This window comes from Mobula hypostoma, chromosome 9 (assembly GCF_963921235.1).
Source record: "Mobula hypostoma chromosome 9, sMobHyp1.1, whole genome shotgun sequence".
Classification (NCBI taxonomy): domain Eukaryota; kingdom Metazoa; phylum Chordata; class Chondrichthyes; order Myliobatiformes; family Myliobatidae; genus Mobula; species Mobula hypostoma.
In genome coordinates, this window is record NC_086105.1 from 85,741,701 (window position 1) to 85,762,667 (window position 20,967).

At 51.3% G+C, this 20,967-nt stretch overlaps 1 protein-coding gene across 6 annotated transcripts in view; it reads right to left on the reverse strand.

Moving 5' to 3' along the window:
• Nucleotides 1-13,752: 13,752 nt before the first annotated feature.
• LOC134351829 (sodium/myo-inositol cotransporter 2-like) overlaps nt 13,753-20,967 on the reverse strand; it is a 73,219-nt gene continuing 66,004 nt past the window's right edge. For 2 of the 6 annotated variants that reach the window (XM_063058585.1, XM_063058586.1), the window contains exons 16-17: nt 16,880-16,948; nt 13,753-15,784 (exon numbers count right to left, since the gene is read on the reverse strand). In XM_063058585.1, the coding sequence (XP_062914655.1) occupies nt 15,576-15,784; nt 16,880-16,948 (278 nt within the window). In that variant the 3' untranslated portion in view covers nt 13,753-15,575. Of the gene's footprint in view, nt 15,785-16,879; nt 16,995-17,204; nt 17,311-20,967 lie in introns of those variants that run through there. The other 4 variants (XR_010019271.1, XM_063058587.1, XM_063058588.1 and 1 more) reach the window with 4 other exon arrangements.

Genomic DNA, 20,967 nt, shown 5'->3' on the forward strand with positions numbered 1-20,967 from the left:
ACACCGTCCAATTCCCCACACCCCTCCCACTCTGCACAACCCTAGAATTCCCCACTTGCCACACCCCTACAATTCCCCACATCCCTCACACTCCCCACACCCCTCCAATTCCCCACATCCCTCACACTCCCCACACCCCTCCAATTCCCCACACCCCCAATACCCCACACCCTTCCCACTCCCCAGACCCTTCCAATTCCCCACACTGCTGCAATTCTCCACACCGTCTAATTCCCCACACCCCTCCCACTCCCCACACCCTTACAATTCTCTACACCCCTCCCACTCAACACACCCTTACAATTCTCTACACCCCTCCCACTCCACACAGCCCTAGAATTCCCCACTCACCACACCCCCCAATTCCCCACACTACTCCCACTCCCCACACCCTTCTAATTCCTCACTCTGCTCCAATTCTCCATACCCCTTCCACTTTCCACACCCCTCCGATTCCCCACACCCCTCCAATTCTCCACAGCCGTCCAATTACCCACACCCGTCCCGCTCCCCACAGCCCTGCAATTTCCCACACCCCACCAAATCCCCACAGCCCTCCCACTCCCCACACCCCTCCAATTCCCCACACCCCTCCAATTTCACACACCCCTTCAATTCCCCACAACCCACAACCCTCCCACTCCCCACACCCCTCCAATTCCCCACACCCCTCCAATTTCACACACCCCTTCAATTCCCCACAACCCTCCCACTCCCCACACCCCTCCAATTCCCCACTCTACTCCAATTCCCCGCACCCCTCCCACTCCCCACACCACTGCAATTCGCCACAGCCCTCCAATTCCCCACACCCGTCCCACTCCCCACAGCCCTGCAATTTCCCACACCCCACCAAATCCCCACAGCCCTCCCACTCCCCACACCCCTCCAACTCCCCACACCCCAATTCCTCACACCCCTCCCACTCCCCACACCCCTCCAATTCCCCACACCCCTCCAATTTCACACACCCCTTCAATTCCCCACAACCCTCCCACTCCCCACACCCCTCCAATTCCCCACTCCACTCCAATTCCCCGCACCCCTCCCACTCCCCACACCACTGCAATTCGCCACAGCCCTCCAATTCCCCACACCCATCCCACTCCCCACAACTCTCCAATTCCTCACACCCCTCCAATTCCCCACTCCCCTCTTACTCTCGACACCGTCCGATTCCACACACCCCTCCAATTCCACATACCCTTCCCACTCCCTACTTCCCTCCAATTCCCCACACCTCTCCCACTCCCCACACCCCTCCAATTTCCCACACTGCTCCAATTACCTACACCCCTCCAATTCCCCACAGCCCTCCAATTCCCCACACCCCTCGCACTTCCCACACCCCTCCAATTTCCAACACCCCTCCAAATACGCACACCCTTTCCACTTCCCATACCCCTCCAATTCCACCCACACCTCAATTCTCCACACTGTCCAATTCCCCACACCCCTCCCACTCACCACACCCCTACAATTCTCTACATACCTCCCACTCCACACACCCCTCCAATTCCACACACCCCTCCAGTTCCCCACACCCTTTCCACTCGTCACACCTCTCCATTTCCCCACGTCCCTCCAACTCGCCATATCCCTCCCACGCCCCTCTGATTCCCCACATCCCTCCAACTCTCCACACCACTGCCACTCCCCCACCACCCTCCGACTCCCCACACCCCTCCCGCTCCTCACACCCCTCCAATTGCCCACACTCCTCCAATTCCCCACACCCCTCTAACTCCCCAAACCCCTTCAACTCCCCACACCCCTCCAATTCCCCACTCCACTCTAATTTCCCACACCCCTCCCACTCCCCATACCCCTCCAATTCCCCACACCCCTACCACTCAGCCCAACTTTCCAATTCTCCACAGCCTTCTTACTCCCGACACAGTCCGATTCCCCACACCCCCCAATTCCACACTCCCTTCCCACTCCCTACTTCCCTCCAGTTCCCCACACCCCTTGGATTCCCCACACGCGTCCCACTCCACACACCCCTTCAATTCCCCACACCCCTCCAATTCCCCACACAGCTCCAACTCCCCACACCCCTCCAATTCCCCACACCCCTCCAATTCCCCACAGCCTCCCGCTCCCCAAACCCTTCGCACTCCCCACACTACTCCAATTGCCCACACCCTTTCCAATTCCCGACATCCCTCCAATTCTCCACACTCCCCAATTCCCCACAGCCATGCAATTCCCCACACTGCTGCCACTCCCCACACCCTGCCAATTCCCCACAGCCCTCCCACTCCCCACACCCCACCAACTCCCCTCACCCCTCCCATTCCCCACATCCCTCCCATTCCCCACTCCCCTCTAATTCCCCATCCTCCACACCCTTCCAATTTCACACACCGCTCCCACTCCCCACACCCCTTCAATTCCCCACACCCCTCCCATCCCCCACGCCCTTCCAATTTCACACACCGCTCCCACTCCCCACACCCCTTCAATTCCCCACACCCCTCCAACTTCCCACATTCCTCCAATTCCCCACAGCCCTGCAATTCCCCACACTGCTGCCACTCCCCACACCCCTCCAATTCCCCACATCCCTCCCGTTCCCCACACCCCTCCAATTCCCCATTCCCCACACCCCTCCAATTTCATACACCCCTCCCACTCCCCACAAGCTCCGATTCCTCCCACCCCTCCAATTCCCCACACTCCTCCCACTCCCTACATGCCTCCCACTCCCTACACCCCTCCAACTCTCCACAACCCTGCCAATTCCCCACACCCCTGCCACTCCCCCACCCACCTCCCAATCCTCACACCCGTCCAATTCCTCACACCCCTCCCACACCCCACACCCTTCCCACTCCTCACACCCTTCCAGTTCACCACAGCCCTCCAATTCCTCACACTCCTCCCGCTCCCCACAACTCTCCAATTCCCCACACCCCTCCAATTCCCCACACGCTTCCCACTCCTTACATCCATCCAGTTCCCCACACCCTTCCGATTCCTCACACCCCTCCCACTGCACACACCCCTTCAATTCCCCACACCCCCAATTCCCCAGCCCCTCCAACTCCCCACACCACTCCAACTCCCCACACCCCTCCAATTTCCCTCGCCCCTTCCGCTCCCCACAGCCTTGCAATTCCCCACACCCCTCCCAATTCCCATACCCCCCAATTCCCCACACCCCCCAATTCCCCACACAACTCCAATTCCCCACACAAATTTAATTCCTCACTCACCACACCCCTCCAATTCCCCACACTGTCCAATTCCCCACACCCCTCCCACTCCCCACACCCCTACAATTCCCTACACCCCTCCCACTCCCCACACCCCTCCAACTCCCCACACCCCAATTCCTCACACCCCTCCCACTCCCCACACCCCTCCAATTCCCCACACTGTCCAATTCCCCACACCCCTCCCACTCCCCACACCCCTACAATTCCCTACACCCCTCCCACTCCCCACACCCCTCCAGCTCCCCACACCCCTCCAGCTCCCCACACCCCAATTCCTCACACCCCTCCCACTCCCCACACCCCTCCAATTCCCCACACCCCTTCCACTCCCCACACCCCTCCAATTCCCCACACCCCTCCCACTCCCCACACCCCACACCCCTACAGTTCCCTACACCCCTCCCACTCCCCACACCCCTCCAACTCCCCACACCCCAATTCCTCACACCGCTCCCACTCCCCACACCCCTCCAATTCCCCACACCCCTCCCACTCCCCACACCCCTCCAATTCCCCACACCCCTCCCACTCCCCACACCCCACACCTGTCCCACTCCCCACACCCCTCCAATTCCCCACACCCCCCAATTCCCCACACCATCCAATTCCTCACACTCCCACAATTCCCTACACCCCTCCCACTCCCCACACCCCAATTCCTCACACTCCTCCCACTCCCCACAACTCTCCAATTCCCCACACCCCTCCAATTCCCCACACGCTTCCCACTCCTTACATCCATCCAGTTCCCCACACCCTTCCGATTCCTCACACCCCTCCCACTGCACACACCCCTTCAATTCCCCACACCCCCAATTCCCCAGCCCCTCCAACTCCCCACACCACTCCAACTCCCCACACCCCTCCAATTTCCCTCGCCCCTTCCGCTCCCCACAGCCTTGCAATTCCCCACACCCCTCCCAATTCCCATACCCCCCAATTCCCCACACCCCCCAATTCCCCACACAACTCCAATTCCCCACACAAATTTAATTCCTCACTCACCACACCCCTCCAATTCCCCACACTGTCCAATTCCCCACACCCCTCCCACTCCCCACACCCCTACAATTCCCTACACCCCTCCCACTCCCCACACCCCTCCAACTCCCCACACCCCAATTCCTCACACCCCTCCCACTCCCCACACCCCTCCAATTCCCCACACTGTCCAATTCCCCACACCCCTCCCACTCCCCACACCCCTACAATTCCCTACACCCCTCCCACTCCCCACACCCCTCCAGCTCCCCACACCCCTCCAGCTCCCCACACCCCAATTCCTCACACCCCTCCCACTCCCCACACCCCTCCAATTCCCCACACCCCTTCCACTCCCCACACCCCTCCAATTCCCCACACTGTCCAATTCCCCACACCCCTCCCACTCCCCACACCCCACACCCCTACAGTTCCCTACACCCCTCCCACTCCCCACACCCCTCCAACTCCCCACACCCCAATTCCTCACACCGCTCCCACTCCCCACACCCCTCCAATTCCCCACACCCCTCCCACTCCCCACACCCCTCCAATTCCCCACACCCCTCCCACTCCCCACACCCCACACCTGTCCCACTCCCCACACCCCTTCAATTCCCCACACCCCTCCCATCCCCCACGCCCTTCCAATTTCACACACCGCTCCCACTCCCCACACCCCTTCAATTCCCCACACCCCTCCAACTTCCCACATTCCTCCAATTCCCCACAGCCCTGCAATTCCCCACACTGCTGCCACTCCCCACACCCCTCCAATTCCCCACATCCCTCCCGTTCCCCACACCCCTCCAATTCCCCATTCCCCACACCCCTCCAATTTCATACACCCCTCCCACTCCCCACAAGCTCCGATTCCTCCCACCCCTCCAATTCCCCACACTCCTCCCACTCCCTACATGCCTCCCACTCCCTACACCCCTCCAACTCTCCACAACCCTGCCAATTCCCCACACCCCTGCCACTCCCCCACCCACCTCCCAATCCTCACACCGTCCAATTCCTCACACCCCTCCCACACCCCACACCCTTCCCACTCCTCACACCCTTCCAGTTCACCACAGCCCTCCAATTCCTCACACTCCTCCCGCTCCCCACAACTCTCCAATTCCCCACACCCCTCCAATTCCCCACACGCTTCCCACTCCTTACATCCATCCAGTTCCCCACACCCTTCCGATTCCTCACACCCCTCCCACTGCACACACCCCTTCAATTCCCCACACCCCCAATTCCCCAGCCCCTCCAACTCCCCACACCACTCCAACTCCCCACACCCCTCCAATTTCCCTCGCCCCTTCCGCTCCCCACAGCCTTGCAATTCCCCACACCCCTCCCAATTCCCATACCCCCCAATTCCCCACACCCCCCAATTCCCCACACAACTCCAATTCCCCACACAAATTTAATTCCTCACTCACCACACCCCTCCAATTCCCCACACTGTCCAATTCCCCACACCCCTCCCACTCCCCACACCCCTCCAACTCCCCACACCCCAATTCCTCACACCCCTCCCACTCCCCACACCCCTCCAATTCCCCACACCCCTTCCACTCCCCACACCCCTCCAATTCCCCACACTGTCCAATTCCCCACAACCCTCCCACTCCCCACACCCCTACAATTCCCTACACCCCTCCCACTCCCCACACCCCTCCAACTCCCCACACCCCAATTCCTCACACCCCTCCCACTCCCCACACCCCTCCAATTCCCCACACCCCTTCCACTCCCCACACCCCTCCAATTCCCCACACTGTCCAATTCCCCACACCCCTCCCACTCCCCATACCCCACACCCCTATAGTTCCCTACACCCCTCCCACTCCCCACACCCCAATTCCTCACACTCCTCCCACTCCCCACAACTCTCCAATTCCCCACACCCCTCCAATTCCCCACACGCTTCCCACTCCTTACATCCATCCAGTTCCCCACACCCTTCCGATTCCTCACACCCCTCCCACTGCACACACCCCTTCAATTCCCCACACCCCCAATTCCCCAGCCCCTCCAACTCCCCACACCACTCCAACTCCCCACACCCCTCCAATTTCCCTCGCCCCTTCCGCTCCCCACAGCCTTGCAATTCCCCACACCCCTCCCAATTCCCATACCCCCCAATTCCCCACACCCCCCAATTCCCCACACAACTCCAATTCCCCACACAAATTTAATTCCTCACTCACCACACCCCTCCAATTCCCCACACTGTCCAATTCCCCACACCCCTCCCACTCCCCACACCCCTACAATTCCCTACACCCCTCCCACTCCCCACACCCCTCCAACTCCCCACACCCCAATTCCTCACACCCCTCCCACTCCCCACACCCCTCCAATTCCCCACACTGTCCAATTCCCCACACCCCTCCCACTCCCCACACCCCTACAATTCCCTACACCCCTCCCACTCCCCACACCCCTCCAGCTCCCCACACCCCTCCAGCTCCCCACACCCCAATTCCTCACACCCCTCCCACTCCCCACACCCCTCCAATTCCCCACACCCCTTCCACTCCCCACACCCCTCCAATTCCCCACACTGTCCAATTCCCCACACCCCTCCCACTCCCCACACCCCACACCCCTACAGTTCCCTACACCCCTCCCACTCCCCACACCCCTCCAACTCCCCACACCCCAATTCCTCACACCGCTCCCACTCCCCACACCCCTCCAATTCCCCACACCCCTCCCACTCCCCACACCCCTCCAATTCCCCACACCCCTCCCACTCCCCACACCCCACACCTGTCCCACTCCCCACACCCCTTCAATTCCCCACACCCCTCCCATCCCCCACGCCCTTCCAATTTCACACACCGCTCCCACTCCCCACACCCCTTCAATTCCCCACACCCCTCCAACTTCCCACATTCCTCCAATTCCCCACAGCCCTGCAATTCCCCACACTGCTGCCACTCCCCACACCCCTCCAATTCCCCACATCCCTCCCGTTCCCCACACCCCTCCAATTCCCCATTCCCCACACCCCTCCAATTTCATACACCCCTCCCACTCCCCACAAGCTCCGATTCCTCCCACCCCTCCAATTCCCCACACTCCTCCCACTCCCTACATGCCTCCCACTCCCTACACCCCTCCAACTCTCCACAACCCTGCCAATTCCCCACACCCCTGCCACTCCCCCACCCACCTCCCAATCCTCACACCCGTCCAATTCCTCACACCCCTCCCACACCCCACACCCTTCCCACTCCTCACACCCTTCCAGTTCACCACAGCCCTCCAATTCCTCACACTCCTCCCGCTCCCCACAACTCTCCAATTCCCCACACCCCTCCAATTCCCCACACGCTTCCCACTCCTTACATCCATCCAGTTCCCCACACCCTTCCGATTCCTCACACCCCTCCCACTGCACACACCCCTTCAATTCCCCACACCCCCAATTCCCCAGCCCCTCCAACTCCCCACACCACTCCAACTCCCCACACCCCTCCAATTTCCCTCGCCCCTTCCGCTCCCCACAGCCTTGCAATTCCCCACACCCCTCCCAATTCCCATACCCCCCAATTCCCCACACCCCCCAATTCCCCACACAACTCCAATTCCCCACACAAATTTAATTCCTCACTCACCACACCCCTCCAATTCCCCACACTGTCCAATTCCCCACACCCCTCCCACTCCCCACACCCCTACAATTCCCTACACCCCTCCCACTCCCCACACCCCTCCAACTCCCCACACCCCAATTCCTCACACCCCTCCCACTCCCCACACCCCTCCAATTCCCCACACTGTCCAATTCCCCACACCCCTCCCACTCCCCACACCCCTACAATTCCCTACACCCCTCCCACTCCCCACACCCCTCCACCTCCCCACACCCCTCCAGCTCCCCACACCCCAATTCCTCACACCCCTCCCACTCCCCACACCCCTCCAATTCCCCACACCCCTTCCACTCCCCACACCCCTCCAATTCCCCACACCCCTCCCACTCCCCACACCCCACACCCCTACAGTTCCCTACACCCCTCCCACTCCCCACACCCCTCCAACTCCCCACACCCCAATTCCTCACACCGCTCCCACTCCCCACACCCCTCCAATTCCCCACACCCCTCCCACTCCCCACACCCCTCCAATTCCCCACACCCCTCCCACTCCCCACACCCCACACCTGTCCCACTCCCCACACCCCTCCAATTCCCCACACCCCCCAATTCCCCACACCATCCAATTCCTCACACTCCCACAATTCCCTACACCCCTCCCACTCCCCACACCCCTCCAATTCCCCACAACCCTCCAATTCCCCACACCCCCAATTCCCCACACCCCTGCCACTCCCCACACCCCTCCAATTCCCCACACCCCTCCCACTCACCACACCCCTCCAATTCCCCATACCCCCCAATTCCCCACACCGTCCAATTCCCCACACCCCCACAATTCCCTACACCCCTCCCACTCCCCACACCCCTACAATTCCCCACACCCCTCCCACTCCCCACACCCCTACAATTCTGCACACCCCTCCCACTCCCCACACCCCTCCCACTCCCCACACCCCACTCCCCACACCCCTCCAATTCCCCACACCCCTGCCACTCCCCACACCCCTCCAATTCCCCACACCCCTCCAATTCCCCACACCCCTCCCACTCCCTACACCCCTCCAATTCCCCACACCCCCAATTCCCCACAACCCTCCTACTCCCCACGGCCCTCCAATTCCCCACACCCCCAATTCCCCACAACCCTCCAATTCCCCACAACCCTCCTACTCCCCACGGCCCTCCAATTCCCCACACCCCCAATTCCCCACAGCCCTCCAATACCCCACAACCCTCCAGTTCCGCACACCTCTCCCTCTGTTGGGTGTATTTAAGGCAGAGCTTGATCCTTTTTTTATTGTATATGGTTGGGCAACCTTCCATTTCTGTGGCCTGAGTGGTCAGTGTTCCTCATGTATATGGAGTGTGAACGGTTACACCCTTGTTTTCAAAATCGGAGCCGGCTGCTCCTGAAGGTTTGATTGCACTTTAGCCTTCAGCTCCTGATGTCTGGTTACTGCTGCTGGCCATCCAGACAACACGCTGTGACGGGTTCTGCCAAGCTAACTGGCTGCCCCTCTTTTGGAGAAGGAGCATACAATGTCTATGATTACAACGGGACCAATGAGCAGCGCAGGGGTTCGTGTGTATTGTTTGAAACTACATAGTGTGTTTTATGAAGTCCTCTATATTGTGTCTTGCTGTAATATTGTAATCATTTGATTGCCTTTGTATATAAAATTATTCCTCTTGTTCTGTTTATAACTGCGTCCAATCTTTCTAACTCTGTCTGATCTATCTAATCCTCTGCCCTGTAACTCTTCCCTGATCATTCCTTCCCACCTGTGACTCTCCCCTCCCTCCAACTCTCTCAGCTTGTTGCTCTGTTGTCCAAAGGCAGACTAGGCAAAGGTGTGAGAAGCAAAAAGGACATCCACTGAGCAGTAGATCTGTGGGCGAAAATCCCTTGTCAATGTAATGCTCTGGTTAAGATTCTCCAGCCTCCAACCTGAACATTCCCCAACCCCACTTTACCCATTTCTATTTCTCACCCAAGATTTACAACAAAACTACCTTGGTAGGTGTATTATTTCTGCCAGCTTCTGCCTTACAAAACATATCTCCTCTTATCTCGGCTCCATCTTGTCCAGAAATTATCCAATTTCAGGTAACCTGCTTTCTCTAATCGAACTTCACAGTTCCTCATGCTCACACCCCACCCCACCCTTCAGCCTCCTGTTTTTTCCCCTCATTCTCTCACTCCATCTGCCCATCATGCCTGCATTTCTCCCACTGGGTTCCTTCCCCTCACTTATCCCATCTGCCATTTCCTGCTCTCTTATCTAGTCCCATGCTCCACCTTCCCTTCCTATGAAATTTCATCATCTAAAGCCCATTTTTACCAACACATCGCCTCCCAGCCTTTAACACTATTTCCATTTTCTCCTCTCCTCCACCTTCCTATCACACCCCTCACCTGGATCTACCTAGATCCGCCTGCCAACTGGTCTCAGTCCTTCCCCTTACCTATTTATACAGGCTACCTCCTCTCTACTCTTCTAGTCCAGGTGAAGGTCTCAATCCAAAATGTTGACTCTTCAATTCCCTCTGTAGATGCAGCCTGACCCAATGAGCTCCTCCAGCAATTTGTTTTGCCCATCATCATCCTCTGCTTTCCAGAGCCAGTCAGACCTTTCAAGTCTCTTGCTTCACTTCACATAAACTTTCAATGCAAGATATTGGAAAGGTAGGCTATGGATCAACACCTGGAATTATGATGTTGTAGTCATTAGTGAGACTTGATTGCAGTAGGGTCTGGACTGGCAGCTGAATATTCTGGGGTTACGTTGTTTTAGATGCAACAGTGCAGGAGGGGTTAGAGAAGGAATGGCATTACTGGTCAGGGGAAATGTCACAGTCAGGGCAGATTGGAAAAATCATCCCGTCAAACATTGATGTGTGTTGCAATAAGAAAGCTATGACCACGTTATTGGGACGAAATACAGACCACCCAACAGTCAGGGATTTCGAAGAGCAAATCTGTAGAGATATCGTGGACTGTTGCATGGAGCATAATAATGTTATAGTAGGTGATTTTCACTTTCCACATATTGACCGATGGTTTGAGATGCATCTATTTTAATGCAAGAAGCATCATGAACAAAGCGGATAAGCTTAGAGCCTGGATCAGTACTTGGAGCTATGATGTTGTGGCCATTACAGAGACTTGGATGGATCAGGGGCAGGAATGGTTACTTAGAATGCCAGGCTTTAGATGTTTCAGAAAGGATAGGGAGGGAGGCAAAAGAGGTGGGGGTGTGGCACTACTGATCAGAGATAGTGTTACAGCTGCAGAAAAGGAGGAAGACATGGAGGGATTGTCTCTGTGGGTGGAAGTTAGAAACAGGAAGGGGTCAATAACTCTACTCAGTGCTTTTATAGACACCCAATAGTAACAAGGACATCGAGGAGCCAATAGAGAGACAGATTCTGGAAAGGTGTAATAACAACAGGGTGGTGGTGGTGGTGGTGGAAGATTTTAATTTTCCAAATATTGATTGGCATTTCCCTAGAGTGAGGGGTTTAGATGGGGTAGAGTTTGTTGGGTGTATTCAAGAATGTTTCCTGATATAATATGTAGATAAGCCTACAAGAGGAGAGGCTGTACTTGGTCTTGGTATTGGGAAATGAACCTGGTCTGGTTCTCTCAGTGGGAGAGCATTTTGGAGATAATGATCACAATTCTATCTCCTTTGCCATAGCATTAGAAAGGGATAGGAACAGTCAAGTTAGGAAAACATTTAATTGGAGTAAGGGGAAATATGAAGCTATCAAGCAGGAACTTGGAAGCATAAATTGGGAACAGATGGTCTCAGGGAGATGTACGGAAGAAATGTGGCAAATGTTTAGGGGATATTTGTGTAGAGTTGTGTATAGTTACTGAACAGGTACGTTCCAATGAGACAGGGAAAGAATGGTAGGTTTCAGAAACCGTGGTGTACAAAGGCTGTTGAAAATCTAGTCAAGAAGAAAAGCTTACGAAGGGTTCAAAAAACTAGGTAATGATAGAGATCTAGAAAATCATAAAGCCAGCAGGAAGGAGCTTAAGAATGAAATTAGGAGAGCCAGAAGGGGTCGTGATAAGGCCTTACTGGACAGGATTAAGGAAAACCCCAAGACATTCTACAAGTATGTGAAGAGAAAGAGGCTAAGATGTAAGAGAATGGGACCAATCAAGTGTGACAGTGGAAAAGTGTGTATGGAACCGGAGGAGATAGCAGAGGTACTTAATGAATACTTTGCTTCAGTATTCACTATGGAAAAGGACATTGGCAGTTGTAGGGATGATTTAAAGCGGATTGAAAAATTTGAACATTTAGACATTAAGAAGGAGAATGGGCTGGAGCTTTTAGAAAGCTTAAGTTGGATAAGTCACCGGGATTGGACGAGATGTTCCCCAGGCTACTGTGGGAGGTGAGGGAGGAGATTGCTGAGCCTCTGGCAATGATCTTTGTATCATCAATGGAGACAAGAGAAGTTCCGGAGGATTGGAGGGTTGCAGATGTTGTTCCCTTATTCAAGAAAGGGTGTAGATATAGATATAGATACAGGAAATTATAGAAAAGTTAGACTTACTTCAGTGGTTGGTAAGTTGATTGAAAAGATCCTGAGAGGCAGGACTTATGAACATTTGGAGAGGCATAATACGATTAGGAATAGGTGGTTTTGTCAATGGCAGGTCGTGCCTTACAAGCCAGATTGAATTTTTTGAGGATGTGACTAAACACGTTGATGAAGGTAGAGCAATAGATGTAGTGTATAAGGATTTCTGCAAGGCAGTTGATAAGGTACCACATGCAAGGCTTATTGCGAAAGTAAGGAGGCATGGGATCCAAGGGGACCTTGCTTTGTGGATCCAGAATTGGCTTGCCCACAGAAGGCAAAGAGGCCTTCTGCATGTAGGCCTTAAACAGGCCCTTCGGCCCATGATACTGTGCCGAACATGTATTTACTTTGGAAATTACCTAGGGTTACCCATAGCCTTCTATTTTTCTAAACTCCACGTACCTATCCAGGAGTCTCCTAAAAGACCCTATCGTATCCGCCTCCACCACCATCACTGGCAGCCCATTTCACATGCACACTACTCTCCGCGTAAAAAACTTGTCCCTGATATCTTCTCTGTGCCTACTTCCAAGCACCTTAAAACTGTACCCTCTTGTGTTAGCCATTTCAGCCTAGGAAAAAGGCTCTGACTATCCACATGATCAATTCCTCTCATTGATTGGGATGTTGGGAGGAGAAGATGGCAGTGCGATGCAGCTCGCAGCAGCCACTCCGGTGGTGATGTCTTATTTGTCAAGTAGGGTGCTGTGCACAATCCTGATTTGATGGAGACGGACGTGAGAGCATGGAGGAACATCTGGAGAAGCTTCTGAAATGCCTGCTTCGCTGCTGCTGCTACTGTGTGGTCCGGGATCTCCAGAGGGGAAGGCCCCGAATCCTCGGCTTTCCTTGTTGTTAGGCGGCCGGGGTGGGGTCGAAGTGCTCGGCAGAGGATGGTGCTCGGAGGGGCTGTATCGGAGGGGCTGGTCAGAGGCTCGAAGTTTTTGGATGGACTCAGAGTCGGCTGCGGTCGGGTGCTTCCAATGGTGCTGCATCGGCAAGTTGTCGGCGTTTGAAGGTTCACGGCCGGAAGAGTTTCTCCCCTCTACTGTCTGCGTGAGATGATGAGGCTGTTGGGACTTTGATACTTTTTTTTTACTGTGTCCATGGTCTGCTCTTTATCAAATTATGGTATTGCCTTGTATTGTTGTAACTATATGTTATAATTATGTGATTTTGTCAGTTTTAGTCTTGGTTTGTCCTTTTTTTTTGTGATATATTCTGGAGGAACATTGTATCATTTTTTTAATGCATGCATTTCTAAATGACAATAAACGAGCTCTGAGAGTCCTCATAATCTAATCTAATCATTTTATACACCTCTATCAGGTCACCTCTTATCCTCCATCACTCCAAGCAGAAAAGGCTGAGTTCAATCAACCTGTTTTAACAGGGCATGCTCCCCAATCCAGGCAACATACTTGTAAATCTCCTCTGCACCCTGTCAATAGTTTCCACATCCTTCCTGTAAGTGAGGTGACCAGAACTGAGCACAGTACTCCAAGAGGGGTCTGACCAGGGTCCTATACAGCTGTAACATTACTTCTCAGCTCTTGAACTCAATCCCATGGTCGATGAAGGCCAATGCACCGTATGCCTTCTTAACTACACAGTCAACCTGCACAGCAGCTTTGAGTGTCCTATGGACCCAGATCCCAAGATCCCTCTGATCCTCCACACTGCCAATAGTCTTACCATTAATACTATATTCTGCCATCATATTTGACCTACCAAAATGAACCACCTCACACTTATCTGGGTTGGACTCCATCTGCCACTTCTCAGCCGGTTTTGCATCCTATCGATGTCCCTCCGTAACCTCTGGCAGCCCTCCACACTATCCACAACACCTCCAACCTTTGTGTCCTCAGCAGATTACTAACCCATTCCTCCACTTCCTCATCCAGGTCATTTATAAAAATCACGAAGAGAAGGGGTCCCAGAACAGATCTATATCAATGATCTGGATTATCAAGTGGTTAAATGTATCAGCAAAAATTGTGGGTGACACTAAGATTGGGGGTGTATTGGACAGCAAGGAAGGCTCTCATGAAGTTGCAGCAGGATCTGGACCAGTTGGCAAAATGGGCTGAAAAATAGTAGATGGAAATTAATGCAGACACGTGCAAGGTGTTGCACTACGGTAGGGCCAACCATGATGGGTCTTCCACAATGAGCGGTAGGGCACTGAGGAGTGCGGTAGAACAAAGGGACAAAAGGATCTGGGAACACAGATCCATAGTTCATTGAAAGTGGCGGCACAGGTAGATAGGGTCATTTAGAAAGCTTTTGGCATATTGGCCCTCATAAATCAGAGTATTGAGTACAGGAGATGGGATGCTGAAGTTGTATATGACATTAGTGAGGCCTAATTTGGAATATTATCTGCAAGTTTGGTCACCTACCTACAAGAAAGATGTAAATAAGATTGGAAGGTTACAGAGAAAATTTACAAGGATGTTGCCAGGTCTGGAGGATCTGAGTTATAAGGAATAATTGAATAGGTTAGGACTTTCTACCTTGAAATATAGAAAATTGAGAAGAGATTTGACAGAGGTATACAAAATTATGAGGGGTAGAGGGCTTTTCCCACTGAGATTGGGTGGGATTACAACCAGAGGTATTGAGTTCAGAGTGAAAGATGAAAAGTTCAAGGGGAACATGAGGGGAAATTTCTTCACTCAGAGGGTCGTGAGAGTGTGGAACGAGCTGGCAGCACAAGTGGTTCATGTGAACTTGATTTCAATGTTTAAGAGAAGTTTGGATAGGTAGATGGATGGTAGAGATATGGAGAGCTATGGTCCCTGTGCAGGTTGATGGGAATAGATAGTTTAAATGGTATGGCACAGACTGGATGGGCCAAAGGGTCCATTTTGTGCTGTACTTTTCTATGATTATGGCTTTATTAATGGATCATCTGGTCACCATCAGACAGCTGCTTATGGGAGAATGGTCTGGGCACTTAGTCCATCACGTCCCCTGAATTACCTAATTTACAATAGTTCTTTGCCTGTGTTGTCTGGTGGCTGTGCAGAGACATAAAAGGCAAGTTTCCCATTATTTTTTCCATGGAAAAAATGAATTTAGTCCTTTTTAGAATTGTAACAATTTTGCTGTGGTATAAGTGTAAGAAATATTACATCATTTGATTATTTTAAGCGAAGTAAGCATAGAGAAATACAGCAACACTCAAGCAGACAATTAAATTAGCATTAATGATATAATGCTTGTGGGATTCCTCTGTGTGCAATTGTGTGTGGTCTGGAGTTTCAGTTGGTTCAGGACTCTCTGCTTCTTGCCTCTTATCCATCCCACAGAACCACAGCAGAAAGGAAACCAGTTTTGATCTTTGCTTCAATTCACCTGGGAGAGAGAATACAACTTATTAGAGAAAGTTGTCCAACTGGCCAAGCACAAAAGCACAAAAGCTGATGCTCGAATCTGAAACACAAACAGAAATGCTGGACAAACTCAGCCAGCATCTGTGCAAAGAGAAGACAGTTAAAGTTTTGGGCCAAAGAACTGAGAAAGAGAGAAAGCAAGTCAGTCTAAGTACAGAGAAGGTGGCGGAGGTCAGTGGCTGCAACAAAGGGAATGATAGTACTATAATCTCTTTATCAAATGGACTGCTAGTGTTGTGAGGTCTGGATAAGTTTGTAAAGTCTGGCTCACTGGAATGTGCTGAGCAGGCCAGGATATACAACTGAGGAATATTATCTACAAATGGTTTGTCCTGATACAAAGGAGCTTCCCAACCACTGTCCTCCCCTTCCATCTCAGTAACTTAGCCTAGCTTGCTTCTCTATTGCAGTTTTAATGAAGGCTGTCTTCAACCTGAAATTACGAATGGTTTCCACAGAGGCTACCCGACTGGGTGAACTCTTCCTGCACTGTTGTTTGTGTTTCAGCGACAAAATATCAATTCGAAGGATGTAAGTTTCTTATGACCAGACAAATCCGGTGAAAAATGCAATCCCTTAAGGCTTACAGCATAACTGACTCCACCACTGCCTGAATTCCAAAAATCATGTATTTATTGACAAACTATGAAATAAAGTGGGTGATAGAGAGTCACTTCAGTAAAAGGGATTCTTTGAGAGTACATTCCTCACTTAGATTTTCACGAGCTGCATTGTGTGCACAGTTAATGCCGAAGGAGGCCTCAAATTTCATCAGTGTAGCCGCAGCAGCCATACCATTAAATTCTGATGCACTAATGCACTGAAAACGTACTCCAGGAAATCCTACTACCCCACAGGACAGGAGAGCTGGTGGAACAACAGCAAACTTAGTGCCATGAAACACATCTCCAGTAAACTCACACTTAAACCAGGCTAAAAATGATTTGGAATTTCAGAGTCAAGGTCATACTACAATGATGTAAATGGTAGAAATTGATTAGACAGCATTAGTACATTGCCTTTTAACAGAAAGATGTTATTGCAGAGTATTCCTTACCTGCGGAGACGCTGACATGGCACGTGTTGGTGATCTCCTCTGAGTCAACCTTAATTTCTTCACATTGTTCTGGATGAGACAGTGGATATCTGTTACGATCCTTCTGCATTATGTGCTAAAGTAATGTGAGTGAAGCTGCTTACCAAGTAACCGTATAACCATATAACAATTACAGGACAGAAACAGGCCTTTTCGGCCCTTCTAGTTCGTGCCGAACTCATACTCTCACCTAGTCCCACCAACCTGCACTCAGCCCATAACCCTCCATTCCCATCCTGTCTATATAGTTATCTAATTTAACATTAAACGACAACATCGAACCTGCCTCAACCACTTCTTATCTGTTGACAGGGTAAATTGGTCTCTTTTGCTGATTCCCTCATGGTTCTTGTTATCTCCTTCAGTCCGTTTCTCCCCAAGACTTGGAGCACCTAATGTAAGAAACATGCAGTTGATAATTGTGGAAGTTTTCCAGTACCATAATGCTGCTTGTAAACCAAAACCATGCCTTCAGTGCTCAGCCTTTCCACCCAAGGGAAAATTACATTTTCTCAAAAATCAGGACAAAGTATTGTCTAATTTCCATCATCTGATTGAAACTGACAAAAGCTATCATCAATGGTGCTAAAAGCAAGGGTCATCAGAAATTGGCTCCCTGATGCCCATTTTGAACTTCACCAGGACCACTCAGATCCAGATTTCATCACTGCCTTAGTCCAAACATAGACCAAAGTGCTAAACTCCAGAGTTTAAACATAGAAACATAGAAAACCTACAGCACAATACAGGCCCTTTGGCCCACAAAGCTGTGCTGAACATGTCCTTACCTTACAACTACCTAGGCTTACCCATAGCCCTCTATTTTTCCAAGCTCCATGTACCTATCCAGGAGTCTCTTAAATGACCCTATCGTTTCCACCTCCACCACCATCGCTGGCAGCCCATTCCACGCACTCACCACTCTCTGCATAAAAAACTTACCTCTGACATCTCCTCTGTACCTACTTCCAGGCGCCTTAAAACTATGCCCTCTTGTGTTAGCCATTTCAGCCCTGGGAAAAATCCTATGACTATCCACACAATCAATACTTCTCATCATCTTGTACACCTCTGTCAGGTGACCTCTCATCCTCCATTGCTCCAAGGAGAAAAGGCCGAGTTCACTCAAACTATTCTCATAAGGCATGCTCCCTAATCCAGGCAACATCCTTGGAAATCTCCTCTGCACCCTTTCTATGGTTTCCACATCCTTCCTGTAGTGAGGTGACCAGAACTGAGCACAGTTTATTTGAGTTTGAAATCAAGAAGTCCTTGTCAAAACTGAAGTTAGTGGGTATCAAGGGGACAACACACCAATGATGGAGTCTGATTTAACAAGGACCATGAGTTAAGACTATAAGAGCTGAATTAGACCATTTGGCCCATTGAGACTGCTCTGTCATTCAACCCCCTCCTCAGCCCCACTTCCCGGCCTTCTCCCTGTAACCTTTAATGCCATATACATTCAAAGACGTATCAAGCTCTGCCTTAAGTACACCCAACCTGGCCTCCACAACTGCCTGTGGTAATAAATTCCACAAATTCACCACCCTCTGGCTAAAGAAATTCCTCTGCATTCCTATTTCAAAGGGACGCCCCTCTATCTTGAAGCTGTGCCCTCTTGTTCTAGACTCCCCCACCATGGGAAACATCCTGTCCACATCTACTCTGTCTAGGCCTTTCAACTTTTGAAAGGTTTCAATGAGATCTCCCCCCACACCCTTCCAAGTTCCAGGGAGTACAGACCCAGAGCTATCAAACATTTCTCGTATGATAACCCTTTCATTCCTGGAATTATCCTTGTCAACTTCCTCTGAACCCTCTCCAATGTCAACTTATCTTTTCTTAGATGAGGAGCCTAAAACTACTCAAGGTGAGACCTCACCAGTGCCTTATAAAGCCTCAGCACCACATGCCTGTTCTTGTATTCTAGATCTCTTGAAATGGATGCAAACATTTCATTTGCCTTCCTCACCACCGACTCTACCTGCAAGTCAATCTTTAGGTTGTTCTGTACAAGGATCCCAAGTCTCTTTGCATCTCAGATTTTTGGATTTTCTCCCTGTTTAGAAAATACTGTAGTCTGCACATTTATTTCTACTACCAAAGTGCATGATTGCATTTTCCAACATTGTATTTCATTTGTCATTCTCTTGCCCATTCTCCTAATCTGTCCAAGTCCTTCTGCAGCCTATTTCCTCAACACTGTCTGCCCCTCCACCAATCTTCATATCATCTGCAAACTTGGCAACAAAGTCATCTATTCCATCGTCTAAGTCATTGAAATACAGCATAAAAAGAAACTGTCCCAACACCGACCCCTACGGAACACCACTAGTCACTGGCAGCCAATCAGAAAAGGATCATTTTATTCTCATTCACTGCCTCCTACCGATCAGCCAATGCTCTGTAATACCATGGGCTCATAACTTGATAAGCAGCCTCATGTGTGGCACCTTGTCAAAGGCCTTCTGAAAGTCCAAATATACAACATCTACTGCATCCCTTTTATCTATCCTGTTTGAAATCCGTTCAAAGAATTCTTAAAGAGTGGAGTGACATTTGCAATTTTCCAGTCCTCTGACACCATGCCAGATCCAATGATTTTTGAAAGATCAATACTAATGCCTCCACAATCTTGACCGCTACCACTTTCAAAACCCTAGGATGCAGTTCATCTGGTCCGGGTGACTTATGTACCTTTAGGTCTTTCAGCTTTATGAGCACCTTGGCCCCTGTAATCGTAACTGCACTCACTTCTCTGCCTTCACACCCTCCAACATCTGGCACACTGCTAGTGTCTTCCACAGTGAAGACTGATGCAAAATACTCATTTAGTTCATCTGCCATCTCCTCCCCGCTCCCCGCCGCCGTTATTATTTCTCTGGCCTCCTTTTCTAACAGTCCTATATCTATTCTCACGTCCCTTTATTTTTTTACATACTTGAAAGGGCTTTTACTTTTTGCGTTGTGATTGTCTAATATCAATCATCCAGTCCCAGGATTTCATCCAGTGCAGGATTTCTCAAGGCACTGTCCTGGATCCAGCCATCTGCAGCTGCTTCATCAATGCCTTTCCTTCCATCATCAGGTCAGAAGAGGGAAGTTCACTAATGACTGAACAATATTCATTTCCATTTACAATGTAGCACCACTCAGGTACGCTGACTGAGTAGAAAAGGCAGCAACTCATGGCAGTTTGGAGATTTGAGCAGCAGCAAGTCGAAGATCAGAAGTCTGAGAAGATGTAGTTCACTAAAGGTTTGCAAATTCAGTGGAAAAGGCAGTGACTTGCGGCAGTTTAGTGCTTTGAACAGTGGCCAATCAGCATTCAGAATTGATTGGCAAAGACCAAATTAAAGTAAGGCAGTGACAAATGGAGTGACCATTGTCAGAGCAGCCATGGTTTGAGTGGTCAGATTTAGAGTGGAGATTTTTTAGGTTTTAGCTCTTAGAAGTTTCCATGAGAGATGGAAAAAAAACCATAGGTAAAGTTACCACCGCCCCCCCCCCACCCCCCGTAGCAACTTGCAGCAGTTTGGAGCTTTGAGCAGCAGCAAATCAGAGATTGAAAGCCTGAGAAGACATAGTTCCACTCAGGTTCCCCGACTGAGTAGAAAAGGCAGCTACTCATGGCAGTTTGGTGCTTTGAGCGGTGGCCAATCAGTGATTGGAATTGATCGGCAAGACCAAATTAAAGTAAGGCAGGGACAAGCGGAGTGACTTTTGTCGGAGTGGTCCAAGTTAGAGTGGAGAGTTTTTAGGCTTTAGCTCTTCAAGGCTTCAGCTAGGACAGGCTTCAGCAAGAGAAATTTTAAAAACAGTATTGAGAGTTTTTTCCAAAGCAATTTATTGTTCTTCCTTCTTTCTGTGTTCCCAGTTAGAGCAGTAGAGATGCCAAAGAGGATGTTGGAATGCTCCTCTTGCAGGATATGGGAAGGCAGGGAGACCTCCAGTGTCCTTGATGACTACAACTGTGAGAAGTCCATCCAGCTGCAGCTTCTACCACTACATATTAAGGAGTTGGAGCTGGGACTAGATGGACCCCG